This window comes from Nyctereutes procyonoides, unplaced genomic scaffold (genome assembly GCF_905146905.1).
Source record: "Nyctereutes procyonoides isolate TBG_1078 unplaced genomic scaffold, NYPRO_anot_genome, whole genome shotgun sequence".
Lineage (NCBI taxonomy): Eukaryota > Metazoa > Chordata > Mammalia > Carnivora > Canidae > Nyctereutes > Nyctereutes procyonoides.
Genome location: NW_026575145.1, coordinates 10,730,990 through 10,748,407, shown reverse-complemented (window position 1 = coordinate 10,748,407; position 17,418 = coordinate 10,730,990). Strand labels below are relative to the sequence as shown.

Genomic DNA, 17,418 nt, shown 5'->3' with positions numbered 1-17,418 from the left:
GAAAATGAATGAATTGGGACAAGTCACTTCTAGACAAACTACTCCCAGCAATTGTTTTTGTTAGTCAATACTTTTCTCTAAGTATAAAAATACTAGCATATAATTATTAACTGGAAAAGGTTTTAGAAGATAACCCAATGGAATATTTAATATAGGTATGATTATCACTTTAATGTGATGTCCTATAAGGCCCTTTTTCTTTTCCAGTATCACTTCTCCATGATTCCACCCTAACTCTCAAACATTGCTTCTGATTACTGTGACCATCAACAGGCTGAACACACCTCGAGGACAGTTTTGCTCCTCTAGTAAAAACCTGAGTGACATTCTCTAACAATCTTTGCTGCAGCTGGTTTTCTGGAAGGGATCTCACTGTCAATCTTTATTCCAAAAGTTTTCCAAAAGTGAACCTTTTCCTTAGCATGGAATATTATGTAGGGATTTCTTAGTGCTGCCAGGAAGCTTCAGACTGAACTTTTGAATGGAAGAAAAAGCCTTAGGGCACAACTGGGCACCCATGTCTAAGAATGCTGTGTTTGTTTTAAATTGGTGCTCCATCTCTAACATTCAGGAGGGATCTGAAAAAAATCAATGTTTAAAAAGATCCAATTTCCCTGCACCTTTGGTTAAGAGTTCATAGTGACTTCCTCTGTTAGAAGAAGCACTAACTTACCTTAGCAATAGCAAAGAAATTTAAAACCAATAGACTCTCCATCTATTTTCTCCATCTATTGATTCATCAGTAACTTAACTCTCATCTAAAACTATCTTTGCCTTTGTATGCAAGAGCTTTAATTCTCTACTTATTTGGCATTTACAATCTCAAATGTAGATAATGAATGCTGAAACTCCAGAATGCTCTTCCAAATACTCTTTACTTCTGCTTACACTTACTTCAAACAGTACTTCCTTGACTTCTGATTAACAATTCTCTTATGTGTACTCTCGCAGAACACTGTCTTCCTGCCTCCCTACCCACCTCCATCACTGATAAAGCACTTATATTACAGTAGTGGTAGGAGTTTGCTTTCTCCCTGCCTATACAGACTATGAGTTCCAGAGAGATAGGGACCATGTTTTATTCACCTTTGAGTTTCAAAACACAGCACAGTAATTAGCATATACTAGGTGTTCCTTAAATATTTTCTGAATTGAAATAGACTGACAAATTGCAATTCAGGCTATGTTAATTACTAGCTAAGTCCAGGCCTCTACAAGCAGAGGACAGCAGTGAAATGAAGTAATTATCCAAATCACCAAGGACAAAAAAATGTGCTAATTTGGGCAAAGTGAGTAAGCAAGATTTTACCTAACTGGACTAATCCATCATTTCATTCTGATGCTTAGCTTTGCTAATGGAAATCTGACCTCAGTAGAGGAGTCCTATTCTCTCCTGTGTTTTGTGTTATAACTTAAGTGATTTGTTTTATATTGATGCTGAACATAGCCTACACCTCTTGTGCACAGGACAAAAATTGCATCCAAATCCCTGTCACCTATCATGAACATGCCATTGGTTCCAAGCAGGGTCAGCCAAGGGCAATGCGTGGATGATCTTATGAAACCCATGACTGACCCCACATTTTAAAGACCACACCTCACTAATATAGTGAGTTATTGGTATATTCTTTATATACCAAAGTCAGCAAGTTACACAACAGATTCAACTTTTAGCAACATGGTTTTTCCACATGAAGTCTGTAATTCTCCAGACAAAATGTAAGGTGGCTCTCCATATGAAACTATAAAACACCTAGAAGACATAAGCAGTGATTTCTTTGACATTGGCTTTAGCAACATTTTTCTAGATATGTCTCCTCAGGCAAGGGAAACAAAAGCAAAATTAAACTATTGGGACTACACCAAAATGAAAAGCTTTACACAGCAAAGGAAACCATTCAACAAAATGAAGAGATAACCTATTAAATGGAAGATTTTCACAAATGATATATCCGATAAGGGGCTAGTATCAAAATATATAAAGAATTTACAAAACCCAACACCAAAACCCCCAAATAATCCAATTAAAATAATAGACAGAGGACCTGAAGAGACATTTCTCCAAAGACATACAGGTTGCAAACACACATGAACAAATGCTCAACATCACCAATTATCAGAAGAATGCAAATCAAAACCACAATGAGATATCACCTTACAACTGTCAGAATGGTTAGAATCAAAAAGGCAAGAAATAACAGGTATTGAAGAGGGTGTGGAGAAAGGAAACCCTGGGGCAGCACCAGTGGCTCAACGGTTTAGCGCCGCCTTCAGCCCAGGGCCTGATCCTGGAGACCTGGGATGGAGTCCCATGTCAGTCTCCCTGCATGGAGCCTGCTTCTCCCTCTGCCTGTGTCTCTGCGTCTCTCTCTCTCTCTGTGTTTCTCATGAATAAATAAATAAAATCTTAAAAAAAAAAAAAAGAAAGGAAACCCTAGTATGCTGTCAGTAGGTATGTAAACTGGCGCTGCCACTATGGGAAACAGTATGGAAGTTCCTCAACAAATTAGAAATAGAACTAGATATGATCCAGCAATTTTAATTTTTTTTTATTTATTTACTTATGATAGTCACACACAGAGAGAGAGAGAGAGAGAGAGGCAGAGACACAGGCAGAGGGAGAAGCAGGCTCCATGCACCGGAGCCCGATGTGGGATTCGATCCCGGGTCTCCAGGATCGCGCCCCGGGCCAAAGACAGGCGCCAAACCGCTGCGCCACCCAGGGATCCCACGATCCAGCAATTTTACTTCTGAGTATTTATCCAAAGAAACTGAAAACACTAATTCGAAAAGATAAATTCGCTCCTCTTAATTGCAGCATTATTTACAATAGCCAGGACACAAAAGCAACCCAGGGATCCACTGGTAGATGAATGGATAAAGGAGATGTGGTATATGCATATGCATACACGTAGGGAGCATACATACACACAATAGAGAATGTTGCTCAACCATAAAAAAGGATGAGACCTTGTCATTTGTGACAACAGGGATGGACCTAGAGGGAATTATGCTAAGTGAAATAAATCAGATAGACAAATGGCATGAATTCACTTATATGTAGAATCTATTAAACAAAACAAATGAATAAACAGCAGAATCAGACCTATAAATACAGAGATCAAACTGATGTTTGCCAGAGAGGTTGAGGAGATAGGCAGAACTGGTGAAAGGGAGGAGGAGATACAAGCTTCTAGTTATGGTATGAAGAAGTCACAGGTGTGGCACCTGAATGGCTCAGTTGCTTAAGTGCCTGCCTTCAGCTCAGGTCATGATCCCAGGGTTCTGGGATCAAGCCCCACATTGGGCTCTCTGCTTAGCAGAGAGTCTGCTTCTCCTCCTCCCCTTGCCAGCTGCTTTCTCTGCTTGTACTCTCTCTCTCTCTGTCAAATAAATAAATAACATCTTAAAAAAAAAAAAAGTCACAGGCAAGAAAGGCACAGTATAGGGAATATATTCAATGGTATGATTCGACATCCAGCACAGAGCCTGACTTGGGACTTGATCTCACAACCCTGAGATCATGACCTAAGCCAAAATCAAGAGTGGGACATTTAACTGACTGAGCCACCTAGGCACCCCAAGAATGTTGCTCTTTAAACCAAGGGTTCTGTTATTTATAATGCATATATCTGTTGGCATCTTTCCTTTTCTAGCTCATTTGTACTTGACCTAAGCAAGAAAACCAAAGTTACTTAAACAGCTAAGGAATAGATTAGAAATTTAAGTACTTGACTTAATCTTTTGTCATTCTGTGACTAATCAATTTCCTTATGCAGTTACAGAAATGGGGATAAAAGTTTTTACTGTTTCACGAGGAACCATAAATTTCAGAAAGTACTTTACATTTGTAAATTTAAATCTTTCAACTTTACATTTGTAAATTTAAATCTTTCAACTAACAAGCAGTTAATTAGTTTGTAACTGAGAAAGCTGCATTGACTACATAACTATATTTGAAATCAACACTGTCAAATTTATAGGATTTTTTTTTTATACCATAAAGGCTTAAAAGTGGAATGAGGTTTTTTTAAATCAATGGCAGACAAAGGTGTGGTCTTTGTCAGCTTCCACTATGGCGTACCGTGGTCAGGGCCAAAAAGTGCAGAAGGTGATGGTTCAGTCCATCAACATCATCTTCAGATACTTGCAAAATAGATCTCGGATTCAGGTATGGCTTTATGAGCCAGTAAATATGCGGATAGAGGGCTGTATCATTGGTTTTGATGAGTACATGAACCTTGTATTAGATGATGCCGTAGAGATTCATTCGAAAACAAAATCAAGAAAACAACTGGGTCAGATCATGCTAAAAGGAGATATTACTCTGCTCCAAAGTGTCTCCAACTAGAATGATCAATGAAGTGAGAAATTCTTGAGAAGGCCATGTAGTTTGTTTTTTTAGATGTCTTTTTTTGGGTTCTAAAACCCTTGTTTGTATCGTTTGTATCGTTTTGATTACCTGTATATTATTACCAGAGGATAATAAATGCTATGGGATTGTTTTTATTTAAAAAAATGGCAGACAAAATATTTAATGAAAACTACAATGAAATATAATATTTTAGACAGTAGAGAGAAGTAGAAAGAAACTGGATATCAGAAAAATCCTAGTTTGGGGGCACCTGGGTGGCTCAGTCGGTTAAACGTCTGCCTTCAGCTCAGGTCATCATCCCAGAGTCTTTGAATCAAGCCCTGCACGGGGCTCCCTGCTCAGCAAGGAGTCTGCTTCTCCCTCTCACTCTGCCTCTTCCCTTGTTCATGCTCACTCTCTCTACCCCAAATAAATAAAATAATTTAAAAAAAAAAAAACTCCTAGCTTGAGTCTCAGCTTCACCAGTCATGAACTCTGTGGCATCGGGCAAGTCACTGAACCTTTCTGAACCTCACTTTGCTCATTTCTTAAATAGAGTAATAGTTCCACCTTTATCTAAGTCTTGAGGTTGTTTGAGAAGAACAAGAGATAACATAAATTACAGTAATTTTGAAACTATGGAAAAGTATACAATATAAAGACATTACTATTATTATTTTGGTATGTGGCTGTTGATGGTGATGATGGCAGTAATGGCCTGATGTTTGCCATCAGATGCATTGCTAACGTTCTGCTGTTAGTTAACACAATTATGACAACAACAAATTATTTTTTGTTCAGATTCAGCCATCTGCAAGGCTGGAATATTTGTTTCAACACCAAGAGGAAAACAACTTATATTAGTTTAAATAGAGAATAATAAATACATATACAGCTCTGCCAGAAAAAAAGACTATAGTTCATATTCTTTCAAATTAAGGAGTCTTTGTTTCATGTGGTTTCCTCCTTACTCCTGTAGGACAGACTTGTTTGCAAATGTCAATCATATTTTATTAAATTGACTGTGAAAGGGTGAACTTCAGACCAAGATTTTCAGCCCTAGGCTTCCTTGATATGCTTGTTGCAGATGCAATTTTAGCAACTCCTGCTCAAGTTCTTAAGAAAAAAAGAGAGAAAGAGAGAGAGAGAGGGAAAGAAAGAGAAAGAAAGAAAGAAAGAAAGAAAAGAAAAAGGAGAAAAAGGAGAAAAAGAACAAGAAAAAGAAAAAGAAAAAAAAAGAGGTGAGATAGAGACTAATACATAAACTGAAACTGGTGTGGCCAAAACCATGTGGTAAATACCAAAATGTGCAGCAAAGGAAAAAGTCCCTAGAGCATGCATTCAGTCATTTACACCTCACCATGTGGGTCAGGTGGGCTAATCCAGACATCATCTATTATGTTTAAGGTAACAAGAAAGCACCTAAAGAATACCAGCCATCTTCCTAAAGACTAGACTTCCTAAGTAAAGAAGCAATCTTCAACTAGCTTTCCCTCTTTGCAGATCGTTAACATCCAAAGTGTAATCTATGGCTCTTTGTAAAGATTCTGTTGCACCACAGGAAATAATCTTTGTTTCTCTATTATCATTAGTTCTCAATTATTTTCAGTAAGACTCTTCCCTAAAACTATTATGAGTTGGCTAGAAAAAGTGAGCATCACTGTAGTTCCCTGGGTTTTGTCAAAATGATTATCCTTTTAAAAAAGGTGTTTGTAAGAGCCTTTGTCAAACTGGTAATCTCCTAAGTGTCTTTCTTAGCTAGAAAAACCTCTAAATTATTTTGCTATTAAAAAAACATAGGCACCAAAACAAGCTCCTTGCTCCCAATAACTTTAATTTCCACATATTTTTGCACTTGGGGAAATAATTAAATTAGATAATATCTATACAGGATATGCCCCAACCCAAACTAGCATCCAAAGTAAAACTATTATTGTGGGATATTATGGTGTCATATGAAAAAGAAGTATTTCATATCCAAATAAGTTTGAGAAACAATGAAATAAGCTACACTTAAAAGATATCTTTTCTGCTGGATTTCTCAGCTACAAAATGCTATCACATATTAGAAAGTATTAACAAAATTTATTTGACCACGAAACTCTTTTTCAGGGAACTCTATAAGAATTGGAAGATATGTGGTTAAGAAATGTATATATGTAACTTGACAGAAATATATCAAAGAGTTCATCATGACCACGTAACAGTTGTCTTTGTGTGGTTGAATCAATTTATGTCAATTGGTGTAGCCACAGAGAACCTACTGTCTTGCCAGGTTCTGTTTAAGGAGTAGATACAGATTGCTTTGAGGGAAGAAAAAGAACAGATTTAATTAGCATCAACAATTCCAAGGACTTTCCCCCCAAGTAACAGCAATCTTAAGAAATAGTCAGAGCTATCTTTTCCATGAACTCAGAAGGTCCCAGTATTGTTTCACCATATTTTCATTGGAGACAATGAGAACAATACATTTATGGAATTACAAAAACCATCATACAAACCACAAAAATGCTGGTGCATCCTCATGTCTAGAAATTCTAGGAAAACCGGTTTCACAATTTAAAAGAGGGCATAAGAGATAAGTTTTAGGGGTAATGACTTAATACCTAATACATTTGTATCTAGTTACCAGTAATGCATATCTGAATTCAAATTTCCTATTTCCACATCTTTTATATTCCTTTCTGTAGTTGCCAAGATGGTTGAGCTATGTCACAGTTGGTAACAACTGTTAGATGACTGTTTCTGCTACTACAGGATCTCAAGTCAGGTATTCAATCCAGAAAACTTTTCTTTTAATCAAAATAATGACGACTGGTTTTGTTCTGTTTTGTTTTTTTAAAGAGCAGTGGGAAGGACCTAGATTTTATCTCTTTTTTTTCTGAAGCTTCTCTTTCTCCTGGGCTCAAGTGGAGCCTCCCACATACTACGGTAGCTCGGAGCGTGTTCAGCGGCTGTGGCAGCTCAACCATGCAATTTTATAGCAAGCAGCAAACAAGGCAGAGAATTTAGGGTTAAAAACTCAAGTGAAGTTTTGTCTTCTACAGTAATGAAAGCTGACTAAAAGAGTAAATCAAATGGATCTCCTAACAAAATGAAAACAGCTGTTTGGCCTGGCTTGGTCTCTGATTTAGGTTAAGTAATTATTGCTCTAGTGTGGTTCAAGGTTGTTCTGTATTAGTGAAATAGGATATCACATGAAAATCATCCAACTTTTTAATTTACTGTAGCATCAGAAATTCCACTGTATAAAAAATTCCAGAAACGTAATCTTCTAAAAACTTTACCTATAAACCTTTTTCAAATACCAATTGATTAAATCTTACAAGACATAATTACACAATACATAATTATATTATAGTAATAACCTTTAGTATCTATGCTGAGAAAAATATTTTAACATTTTACCTTTAAAACACTAAGTTTTTCAACTTTTACTGGAGTGATATATAATATCCCACATCCTAAATAACTGTAAAGACCATTTTTTTTGTATCTAGAGATTTTCTTATGAAGAGTAACCAGTAAATAGCTACTTCTTGAGCCCCCAAACAAGTCTATTTCAATAGTGTAAATCTTTTTTATTTTTTAATTCAACGTTGGCAAACTACGGTGGTTGAGACAAAAAAAAAAAAAAAAAAAGAAGAATCATAGTAAAGCGCCATTCTTGAGGAAGAGGTTTCTATGTTTAACATGTTCAGAGTAAATAAATTACTCAAGAAACTTCAAATTTCATTTCTTGTTTGTGGACTTTTCATTTTTCTATTACCATCATTCATGCTATTCTGCTCTTATTTGAACATTTTATTTGTTTCAGCTTGCCTATGATAACAAAGAACAAATCAACTATAGGTGGTTGGTATTTGTTATTGTTGTTTTTTTTAAATAATGCTCCTGTAATTATTTTTAAGTGGTTAAAAAATTAAAACTATTATCTGACACAAGATGTTAAGTTCTTGAAGAGAAAAAAATCTAAACTAAACTAAACTAAAGTCTTGGCCACTGTTAATTTTTTTTAAGGAATTTATTTATTTATTTGAGAGAGAGTGAGAGAGAACACAAGTGGAGGGAACAGGGAGAAGCAGGCTGCCCACTGGGCATGGAACCCAATGCAGGCTAAGGCAAAGGCAGATGCTTAACCAACTGAGCCACCCAGGTGTCCCGCCACTGTTAATTTTTAAGTCTGTCTCCATTATATCACTGTAAGTATACTTAAATACATGAATAAACAATAACATTATAATATTTTCTAACACTAGCAACTATTTATAATATAGAAAAATTTCAATAAATTGACATTTTAGAGCATTTTAATACACTTAGGTATTCAATTTGGTTCCCAACAAAAAGGGAGACAGGGAAAGAGAAACAAGGAGAGAAAAGATTGCATCAGAAAATTAATATTTTAAAGAAAATTACTTAGGTGGTGTAAAGCCCAGGGAAAAATCTCAGATGTTCTTGTTGTAATTATTATTGCTGGCTGTAAGACATGACATATTTACCTTTCCAGTGGGATAGTTTTGTAGTTTTCCTAAGTCTAAATAGTATTTCTTGCTAGTCCTTGCCAATTATTCTAACTAGTGCTTGCCAGCACATCAGAATAAGAGAAATAACAGAGTTACATGTGTTATTTCCCCAAAATGTTTCTGCATTCTGATCTTTCTTAGGGGTCAATATTTCTTAAATAGAAGAATATATCATGTCGGGGGTTTCCATTCAGAAATTGTGTTGTGGAACTAGATCAACAGTGTACAATTTACCTAAGGATTAGAGAGGAACTCAGTGAAAAGCAATATTTAAAAGGAAGGTTTGATTTTTCCCTTTCAGACAGTTAATGTAAATTCTACTAACTGAGATCTTCAAAAATGATAGGGCACTAGAAGCCAGTCTACATTCTTAGCTGTCTGCAATCTGAGGAGGGTAATACAGAGGAATGGTCCCACTACTTTGCAGTCAGTGTTTTCATTTCAAGAAACACAAAGCCTACTGTTGTTATTGCAAATCTTATTGAGTAGGTAAATGTCATTAAGTCACATTTATAAAGAAAATGGAGCATAGTAAGATCCCTTAAACAGTGCATCTTTAATTGCTGAGTCAAAGTATAAGGTCAAACTATTCAGTTTTCTGTAGACACGTTTCCATCACTAGTGTCCGAACAGAACTTCCAGATGTATATGCTGTATATGTGTATGCTGAAAGGAGAAGCTCCCTCTCCAAAAATCAGTCTTGCCCTCAAATACTTCTTCTGAATCCCCAATCTGTCTCTAGCTCTGTTACTCCTGATATTTCTTCACATCATCCCTTGAGTAATTCTTTAGTTGTCACATCTTTATGAGCTCCATCTTAGGAACAAATTTTTCTAGAATCCACCCTGATAAAGTCTTGCTCTGTATTTTTTTTCTATTGATTTTTTTCTGGATTGGTCTCCTAAGATATTACTATTTTCCTCTATCTTCTTGACAAAATTCCAAAAAAAAAAATCTAGTATTATCTACGAAATGAGTGTCAATGATGAATTTGTTGGTCTTAGAAGGTTATGTTTCTGACCTAGTGCTCTGTGTCAGAAAAGGCATAGCAAGAGGGATGGAAATGGACACTAACAGTGACTGATGTGACAGAGTGAAGACCTCATATCTTCAGTGTATATTTTTTGATAAGTGTTCCTATAACCACAGAAACTCTTTAGTTGTCAAGTTGAACACAGGTCAAGGTCCTGGATTTTTTGAGTTTGGTCAACAGTCTCTAAATCCCAGCAGCAAAATATGACACCAAAGGTGGCCAACAGTAGTCAGAATCAACTATCAACATCCAGCATGAGTGACTAGAGACTGGAACTTTGATTCAACTTTGTTTTGAAGAACTTGTTCAGCCAGGGAGCTCTCTGTTAGGAAGCATAGTCCATCCCAAATGGTATTTCTCTACTTCCTTTATTCTCTCAACTACTTACCTTTACCCTGAGGATGAGAAGGACACTGTTGAAGGGAAATAGATTTTTGAAATATTGGCATTTTTAATTAATTTTTATTTTATTTTTTTAAAAAGATTTTATTTATTTATTCATGAGAGACACACAGAGAGAAGCAGAGATAGGCAGAGGGAGAAACAGGCTCTCTGCAGGGAGCCCAATGTGAGGCTCGATCCCAGGACCTTGGGAGATCACGACCCAAGTCAAAGGCAGATGCTCAATCACTGAGCCACCTAGGTGCCCCAAGATTGGCATTTTTTAATTCCTCCTTCACCTTCTTCCCTGTTTTCCTCAAGACTCTAACACAGAGCCAAGTTCCAACTGCCCTCAAGGTAGCAAGTCTTTTTGCACATGCTTATTAAAGGAATGACACTTTGTATAGAGAGAAGGTGAGATCAGATAGATGGAATATACAGAGCACCCTGAAGAACATTTGCACTTAGATGAACAGTGTTTTGTACAATCACAAAGTTTTACACCCTCACAGCCAACCATTTCAAAGCAAATTTACTACACAGTTTTCTCTTTCCTCTTAATTTCCTAAGGAAGAAATTTCTTTTTTTTTTTTTAAAGAGTTCTTGGTTCAAAGTAACCAAGTAAGTCTTTAGTTCAAATTATTTCACTATATATAATTTTTCATTTTAAGTTTTAAGGACTTACAATACAACATGAGTATAGAATATAAAATAGTGTATATCATATCTATTTCTGTAAAACTTTAATAGAAGACCTTACAAAATTTTGGCAATTTTTCTATACTAACTTACATGCTACTTTATATTGTAGGTACTTCTTCACTTGATGTTGGCTAAAATATGATATGTCAATTTTCATAACCTATGAATAATGGCAACCATATCAAAATCTAAGGCCTTTATTAGAGTTAGTTCAGCCATGAATGAACCATGAAATCTTTTGTAGTAAAATATTTACTCCTACTTTCAAATCATTGGATCTTTGAATTGGAAAGGACCTTAGCAACTATCCTTTCCAAAGCCATCATGTCATATATGAGGGTATTAAGGCCCTGAAAGGTGAAGCAACTCATCCCAGGTCACAAGGTCTGTTGAGAAGCCCAGCTCCTTCCTCTTCTCCAGGTAATAGTGGTAAAACTACCATATTTTTTGAAAGTTTTTATCTCACATTGTATCCAGAAGAGGTAAAGATGTTCTCTTTAGAGAATTCTCAGTTCCTAAAATTAAACATTTTATTCCTTTACTCTTTAGCATTTCCTAAATGGTACCTAATTCAGTCATAAGTGTTTAATCATTCCCATTCGACATTCCTAATCCTTAATCAGACATTCCCCATAATCTTTCCTATATAGCTATTTATATTTTACATTGAAGAAATTAAGGTATTATAGAAAATATTACATCTAAATCACAAAAATTATTTTTATGTGGCAAGGTCTTTAAATAAGGTATTCTGACTTTCTGAAACAAGTGTGAAGTGTATATTTTTAAATGAATCCATGCATTGCTTTAAAATACTCCCCCCCAAATGGAGAAGTAGATGAAACAAGGTTGGCAAGATTATAACTGGTAATTATCATTTCATTATAATTGTAACTGTTATAAAATTGTAACTGAAATGGATATATGTGATTTATTATACTATTCTATTCAATAAATACTTGAAATTTTTCATAATGTTTGCTTTAAAAAATCAATCTATATACTGCCTTTTGGGAGAACTTAAATAGTTACCGAAGCCCAACATATACCACTGAACTGTTCTCATCAATAATGAAAAGGTAAAGGAGATTGCAACCAATGCCTTCATCTATTAATTATGTAAAAAAAAATACACAAGAAGAAATTAACCATCTTAACCATTTTTAAGTGACCAGTTCAATACTGTTAAGTATATTCACATGGGAACGCTTGGGTGGCTCAGTGGTTGAGCATCTGCCTTTGACTCAGGTCATGATCCTGGGGTTGCTGGGAAGGAGTCTGGCATCGGGCCCCCCTCAGGAGGCCTGCTTCTCCCTCTGCCTATGTGTCTGCATCTCTCTCTGTGTCTCTCATGAATAAATAAATAAATATTAAAAAGAAAAAGTATATTCACATTGTTGTGCAATGGATCTCCAGAAATTTTGCATCTTGTAAAACTGGTGCTCTATGCGTATTACACAATTCCCCTTTTAATCCTTTATTCAACCTCTGGCAAGCACTACTTTGTTTTTGTGAATTTGACTACTTTAGATATCTTGTATGAGTGGAATCATACATACAGTGTTTGTTTTTTTGTGATTGGCTTATTTACTTAGCAAAATGTCCTCAAGGTTCATCTGTGCTGTAGCATGTGACAGGGTTTTCTTGCTCCTTAAGGCTGAATAAGATACCATTGTATGTATATGCTGTTTTTTGTCCATTCTGTATTGATGGACATTTGGGTTGCTTGTACCTTAAAGTGTTCATCTTAACATATTTTCTGAAGAAACTGAAACAAAAGATACGGTGAGGAAAGCTCAACTAAGCAACAAGGAGAATGAATGGGTGTGAAGCTCTTGACATCCATGATTTCAGGACCTACAAGAAACTGGGCATACCTAATGGAAATTAGTGGTAGATTGAAAAGAAGCTAAATTTATTATTTATCTACTTTTGTTTTCTAACCTTTTATTGTAGTACCCTTTCTTGATGAAACTATTTAAAGGATGTAACTGAATATAAATATATTTTTACCCTCTCAGTCTAGAAATACAGCTGTAAGAGAGCTGTAAGAGAGCCTGATCGAGAAGAAGGTATCATGGATGGAAAGATAAAGATTGGGAGAGTATCAAATTTTTCAGCTTATAAAAATTTTTTATTAATAAAAATTACATTTAAATCCCAAATTTGTCAAAAAAAAAAAAACTTGGAATTTGAGAATCCATTTGATTTCTAAAAGGCTAAGCACTGTGCTCCATTTAGGAAAAGCTTCCTGAAGAGAAAATGAGTGGGAAAATCAGAGAGGGTGACAGAACATGAGAGACTCCTAACTCTGGGAAATGAACAAGGCATAGTGGAAGGGGAGGTGAGCGGGGGGGATGGGTTGACTGGGTGACGGGCACTGAGGGGGGCAACTGACGGGATGAGCACTGGGTATTATACTATATGTTGGCAAATCAAACTCCAATAAAAAAATAGAAAAAAAGAAAAGCTTCCTGAATGGCACTGTGATATCATGAGGGGCGGATAATTATCTTATTTATTTGAGAGCATGAACCTAGAGGATATATCTCTTCAGACAATTTCTCTACATCTGAGTCCACATGAATTACAGTCTACCCCAAATCTCTTGAGTTTCTTGGGCACCGTTAAGCCACTACCATCTTATCTGGAGCCACTTTTACACTTTGTATTTTGCTTCTAGTTAGCTTTCTCAGCTCCCACTCCAAGAAGTTGCCAATCCCTTGGGCTCCTTAAATTTCTGGCTTAGATTATGTGGAGTGATTAATGGTGGTGGGCCTGGTACATGTTGAGGTCAGCGTGCTGAGCATCCTGTATGTCAGCGACAAATACAGCAGTGTGCATCCACCAACTCACTTTTCCCCTTTGCAGCCATAATTTATTCATCCCCGAGTACACTCAGCCATCTGCTATTTATTTTGTTTTCTTTAAGCATTATTTCCCTCGATTGGCTAAGCTAGGGCACAGGTGAAAAGTGGTAAGAAGCGAAGGGAATTTGCTGTTGTTGGACACAGGAGGGGTGAGTTGAGCTCCCCGGGAGGAAGAGCATTCAGCTCAATAGAAAGGGCCTAACTGTATTGTTGAATACTTAAATCCCTGTCTAATAGGAGCATTTGGGCCAGGCCCAATCATAACTAGCTAAGGCTAGACCCCTGGGGTGAGGAGTGTAAAGCTGGGGAATTTTAAGCATCCTTAATAGTAGCTCTGTAATAAACTGATGCTCTGAATCTTTGCTAGAGTCTGTACAAGACTGGGCTATAAATTTTATATTTGGCTAAGTGACTCATAAAGAAACATCCACCTGATTTCAGACATGCATTTTTGGCAGTCAGGGAGCTTGCTAAATTAGCTATGGTTCTATTTTTAGCTGCTTTCTTTCTCTGCCTAAGATACAATGATTCTATCTGTACAGTTTTACAGCTCTACTCTCCACTACTGCTTATTAGACTGTTTCTTGGACTGAGAGATTGCTTCTTTTTTAAATGCCCAAAACGTTGAAATAAATTTTTTTATTTCATCTATTAACTTCTGGCCATGTCAGCTGTTTTTCATGAGAGTTAACTATAATAAATAAGTTATCAAAATGCATTCCAGCTTATTTGTACTACATAACAATCACTGTTATTACAGAGTGATAAAAATTTAAAAACACTTTTCCTTCAGGAAGAGTTGAAGTGTCTCTTGTCTGGGGAGGTCCGGTGTTGACTTGAGGAACTTTGGTCAAGCTGGTATTTGACCTTTGGCAGGAGGCTGCCCTGGGTCTTATATTCTCAACAAACTGGGCCCAAGACAATAGTGTGCTTTATAGCCCAGAGCCCGATCAGTGTGTTTCTCCAAGGAAGACCTCAAGCTGAAAAGCCAACATGCCTGACAAGCACCGTCAAGGTACCAAGGGCATAAGCACTAGACATTGGAAAACAAATGGAAAAGCACACACAGCTACATCTGGAATCCTAATGGGCCGCCAATGGTTCCCAGCTAAAGGAAGAATTACCCATGTTATTTTATCATCCCTTGCGCTAACTTCGCTGTTTATGTACAGCAATAAATGATTTTTTAAAAACATATTTGGGTCATTATGTCATATACCACCAGCAAGTAAGGTTGTTTTATTGTGCTTGGAGTCAAAATACACTGCTGTACCCAGATGTACGGGAAGTTTAAAATCTCTTGTCCTTCTGTATTCATTCCTCTTGGACAAATGAGTTAAGTTTTTAAAAGGGAAATTGAGAATTTTTATGGCTTCTACTCCCACCTCACCAGTAAAATTTGCACCAGTATTTTTCTACCCAGCAAAGGTACTTGGCCAATGATAACACTAAATAGTAATGTAGAAAGCCGAACAGCTTCCAACCAACAGGAAATGCCAGAGATTTTTTTTAACACTTTTAGCAAGTTGGATTCTTCTGCCAAGACTGTGCTATAATCAAAAAGTAACTGGGCTGATCAGGAATATGGAGCGATATCCAGAGGTTCAAGCCTACTCTTCCCATGCGATGTGTGGATTTCCACCTTCCTTTCTGATTGCTACAGGAAGTTTTAAAATACACCTGCCCTGCTAACTCCTTTATTATACATATCCATCAGTTACCAACGAGATGAAATATGTTCTTATTGTTTTTTCTGTTCTTAAAAAATATTGTCTTAGTTTAAAAGAATTCCAAAATGCCTATCTCTTTATAATATATTCTTTTACTTGATCTTTAATCAATGAATCTGGTTGGTTTCTTTTTCTACCCATTCCCCATACTTACCAAAATTTTAAAGCTCAAGTCATCCAAATCTGCTGCAATCTCATTATTAATAAAGGGAATCTTTTTTTCACATGAATAAAGAAAGGACTTTACACATCAAGGGAGGGGAAAGGAGAGGAAAGGCTAAGAAAAGCAGATGTTCAGATATGACTGATCCACCTACCCAGAGAAACAGTCCTTGTGTGAGTGTTTGGTTTCTGAAGCAGAGGATGCTGGCTTTCCTGTTTACTTAGCTAGCCCTGTCATTGGTTTATAGGTGGCCTGGAAAGAAGATTTAGGAAATGTTTTCTCTCTCCATAAATGAACATCAAATTATTTTACAATGTGCCCTGGTACATGCATCATAACATATTGGAAGCCAAAGGCAATCTCAAAGCAGAAGCAAGGGCAGTGGGTCAAGGAGAGGATGGAATGGGGCAATGAGCTGTGTATTAAGTGGGAGTCTATGAGGAATTTTGTCTCAGACTTCTTGGTGAGGCAAAATTAGTTTAAAATTTTCAAACAGTTTACTAACAGATAAGTCATTTTGCCGACATACAACTTTAGTCTGGCATACATATTCTTCCTTTTCCCCTTTCTGACAGGATTTTTTTAAAAGATTTTATTTATGTGAGATAGGGAGCAAAAGAGAGCATGGGGGAGGGGGATAGAGCAAGTGGGAGAAACAGGCTCTCAGCTGAAGAGGGAGCCCACTGCAGAACCAGAGATGGGACTCAATCCCAGGACCCTGAAATCACATCCTGAGCCGAAGGCTTAACCGACTGAGCCATCCAGGCGCCCCCTTTGACAGGATTTCTGTGTTCTGGTTATTCTTACAAGGACCTTTAATCATGATCTTCTGCTACTAATGATGCTAACCTGATTCTGAGTTTTATCTGAATTCTCTACACAAGAAAAGCCTAAAATCACCAGCATTGCTTCCTTATGAAAGAAGCCATTACTTGATGATCTATCAACTAAGTCTAGAGTTCCATCTCTTTTTCTCTCCTTTATGCATGTTTATAGTCACCATTTTCTTTTGTCCTATCACTTAACAATTTTTTTCACCAAATTTTAATGGTGATCTCTTTCCCTTTTTTCTTGCTTGTGTTCTAACTCTATCCTCCTGACACATTTCTAGCTTACACTTCAGTAGTATCTGATTCTTTTTTTTAAGATTTTATTTATTTATTCATGAGAGACAGAGAGAGAGAGAGAGAGAGAGAGAGAGAGAGAGAGAGAGAGAGAGGCAGAGACACAGGGAGAGGGAGAAGCAGGCTCCATGCAGAAGACTGACGTGGGACTCATCCCAGGAGTCCAGGATCATACTCTGGGTGGAAGGCAGGCACTAAACTGCTGAACCACCCAGGGATCCAGTAGTATCTGATTCTTGTCATATTTCACATTTCAAGAGAATTTTAGAGTCTTTTGCTCTAAAATTGCGAGCTACATTCGCCCAGCCCAGAAGTCTTCATAGATCATCTATGTCAAACCATGTCCCTCCTCCTTCAGAATGCTGCCAGGAATCATCTCCCAAACTAACCCCATATGGCTCTGCTCAACCAAATCACTTCAACAATCCTGTTTGCATACTGACAGGAGAAATCACTTAGAAAGATGTTTCTATATTCTGCAGATGTTTATATTTTCCTTATGATTCTTCTGCTTCTGTTCTTATTTCATTTGCAT

The 17,418-nt window shown here is 36.8% G+C and overlaps 2 protein-coding genes across 5 annotated transcripts in view; one reads left to right on the top strand and one right to left on the bottom strand.

The window, feature by feature from the left end:
- SLC25A21 (solute carrier family 25 member 21) overlaps nucleotides 1-17,418 on the bottom strand; it is a 473,454-nt gene that overhangs the window by 338,786 nt on the left and 117,250 nt on the right. The window lies entirely within an intron of this gene.
- LOC129499523 (small nuclear ribonucleoprotein E-like) lies at nucleotides 4,076-4,351 on the top strand. The gene has a single exon (XM_055309287.1). It carries the CDS (start codon nucleotides 4,076-4,078, stop codon nucleotides 4,349-4,351), a length of 276 nt encoding a protein of 91 aa, XP_055165262.1.

Bases quoted from the DNA above. Each gene is read 5' to 3' on its own strand.
- LOC129499523 (XM_055309287.1), top strand. From the start codon at position 4,076: ATGGCGTACCGTGGTCAGGGCCAAAAAGTGCAGAAGGTGATGGTTCAG.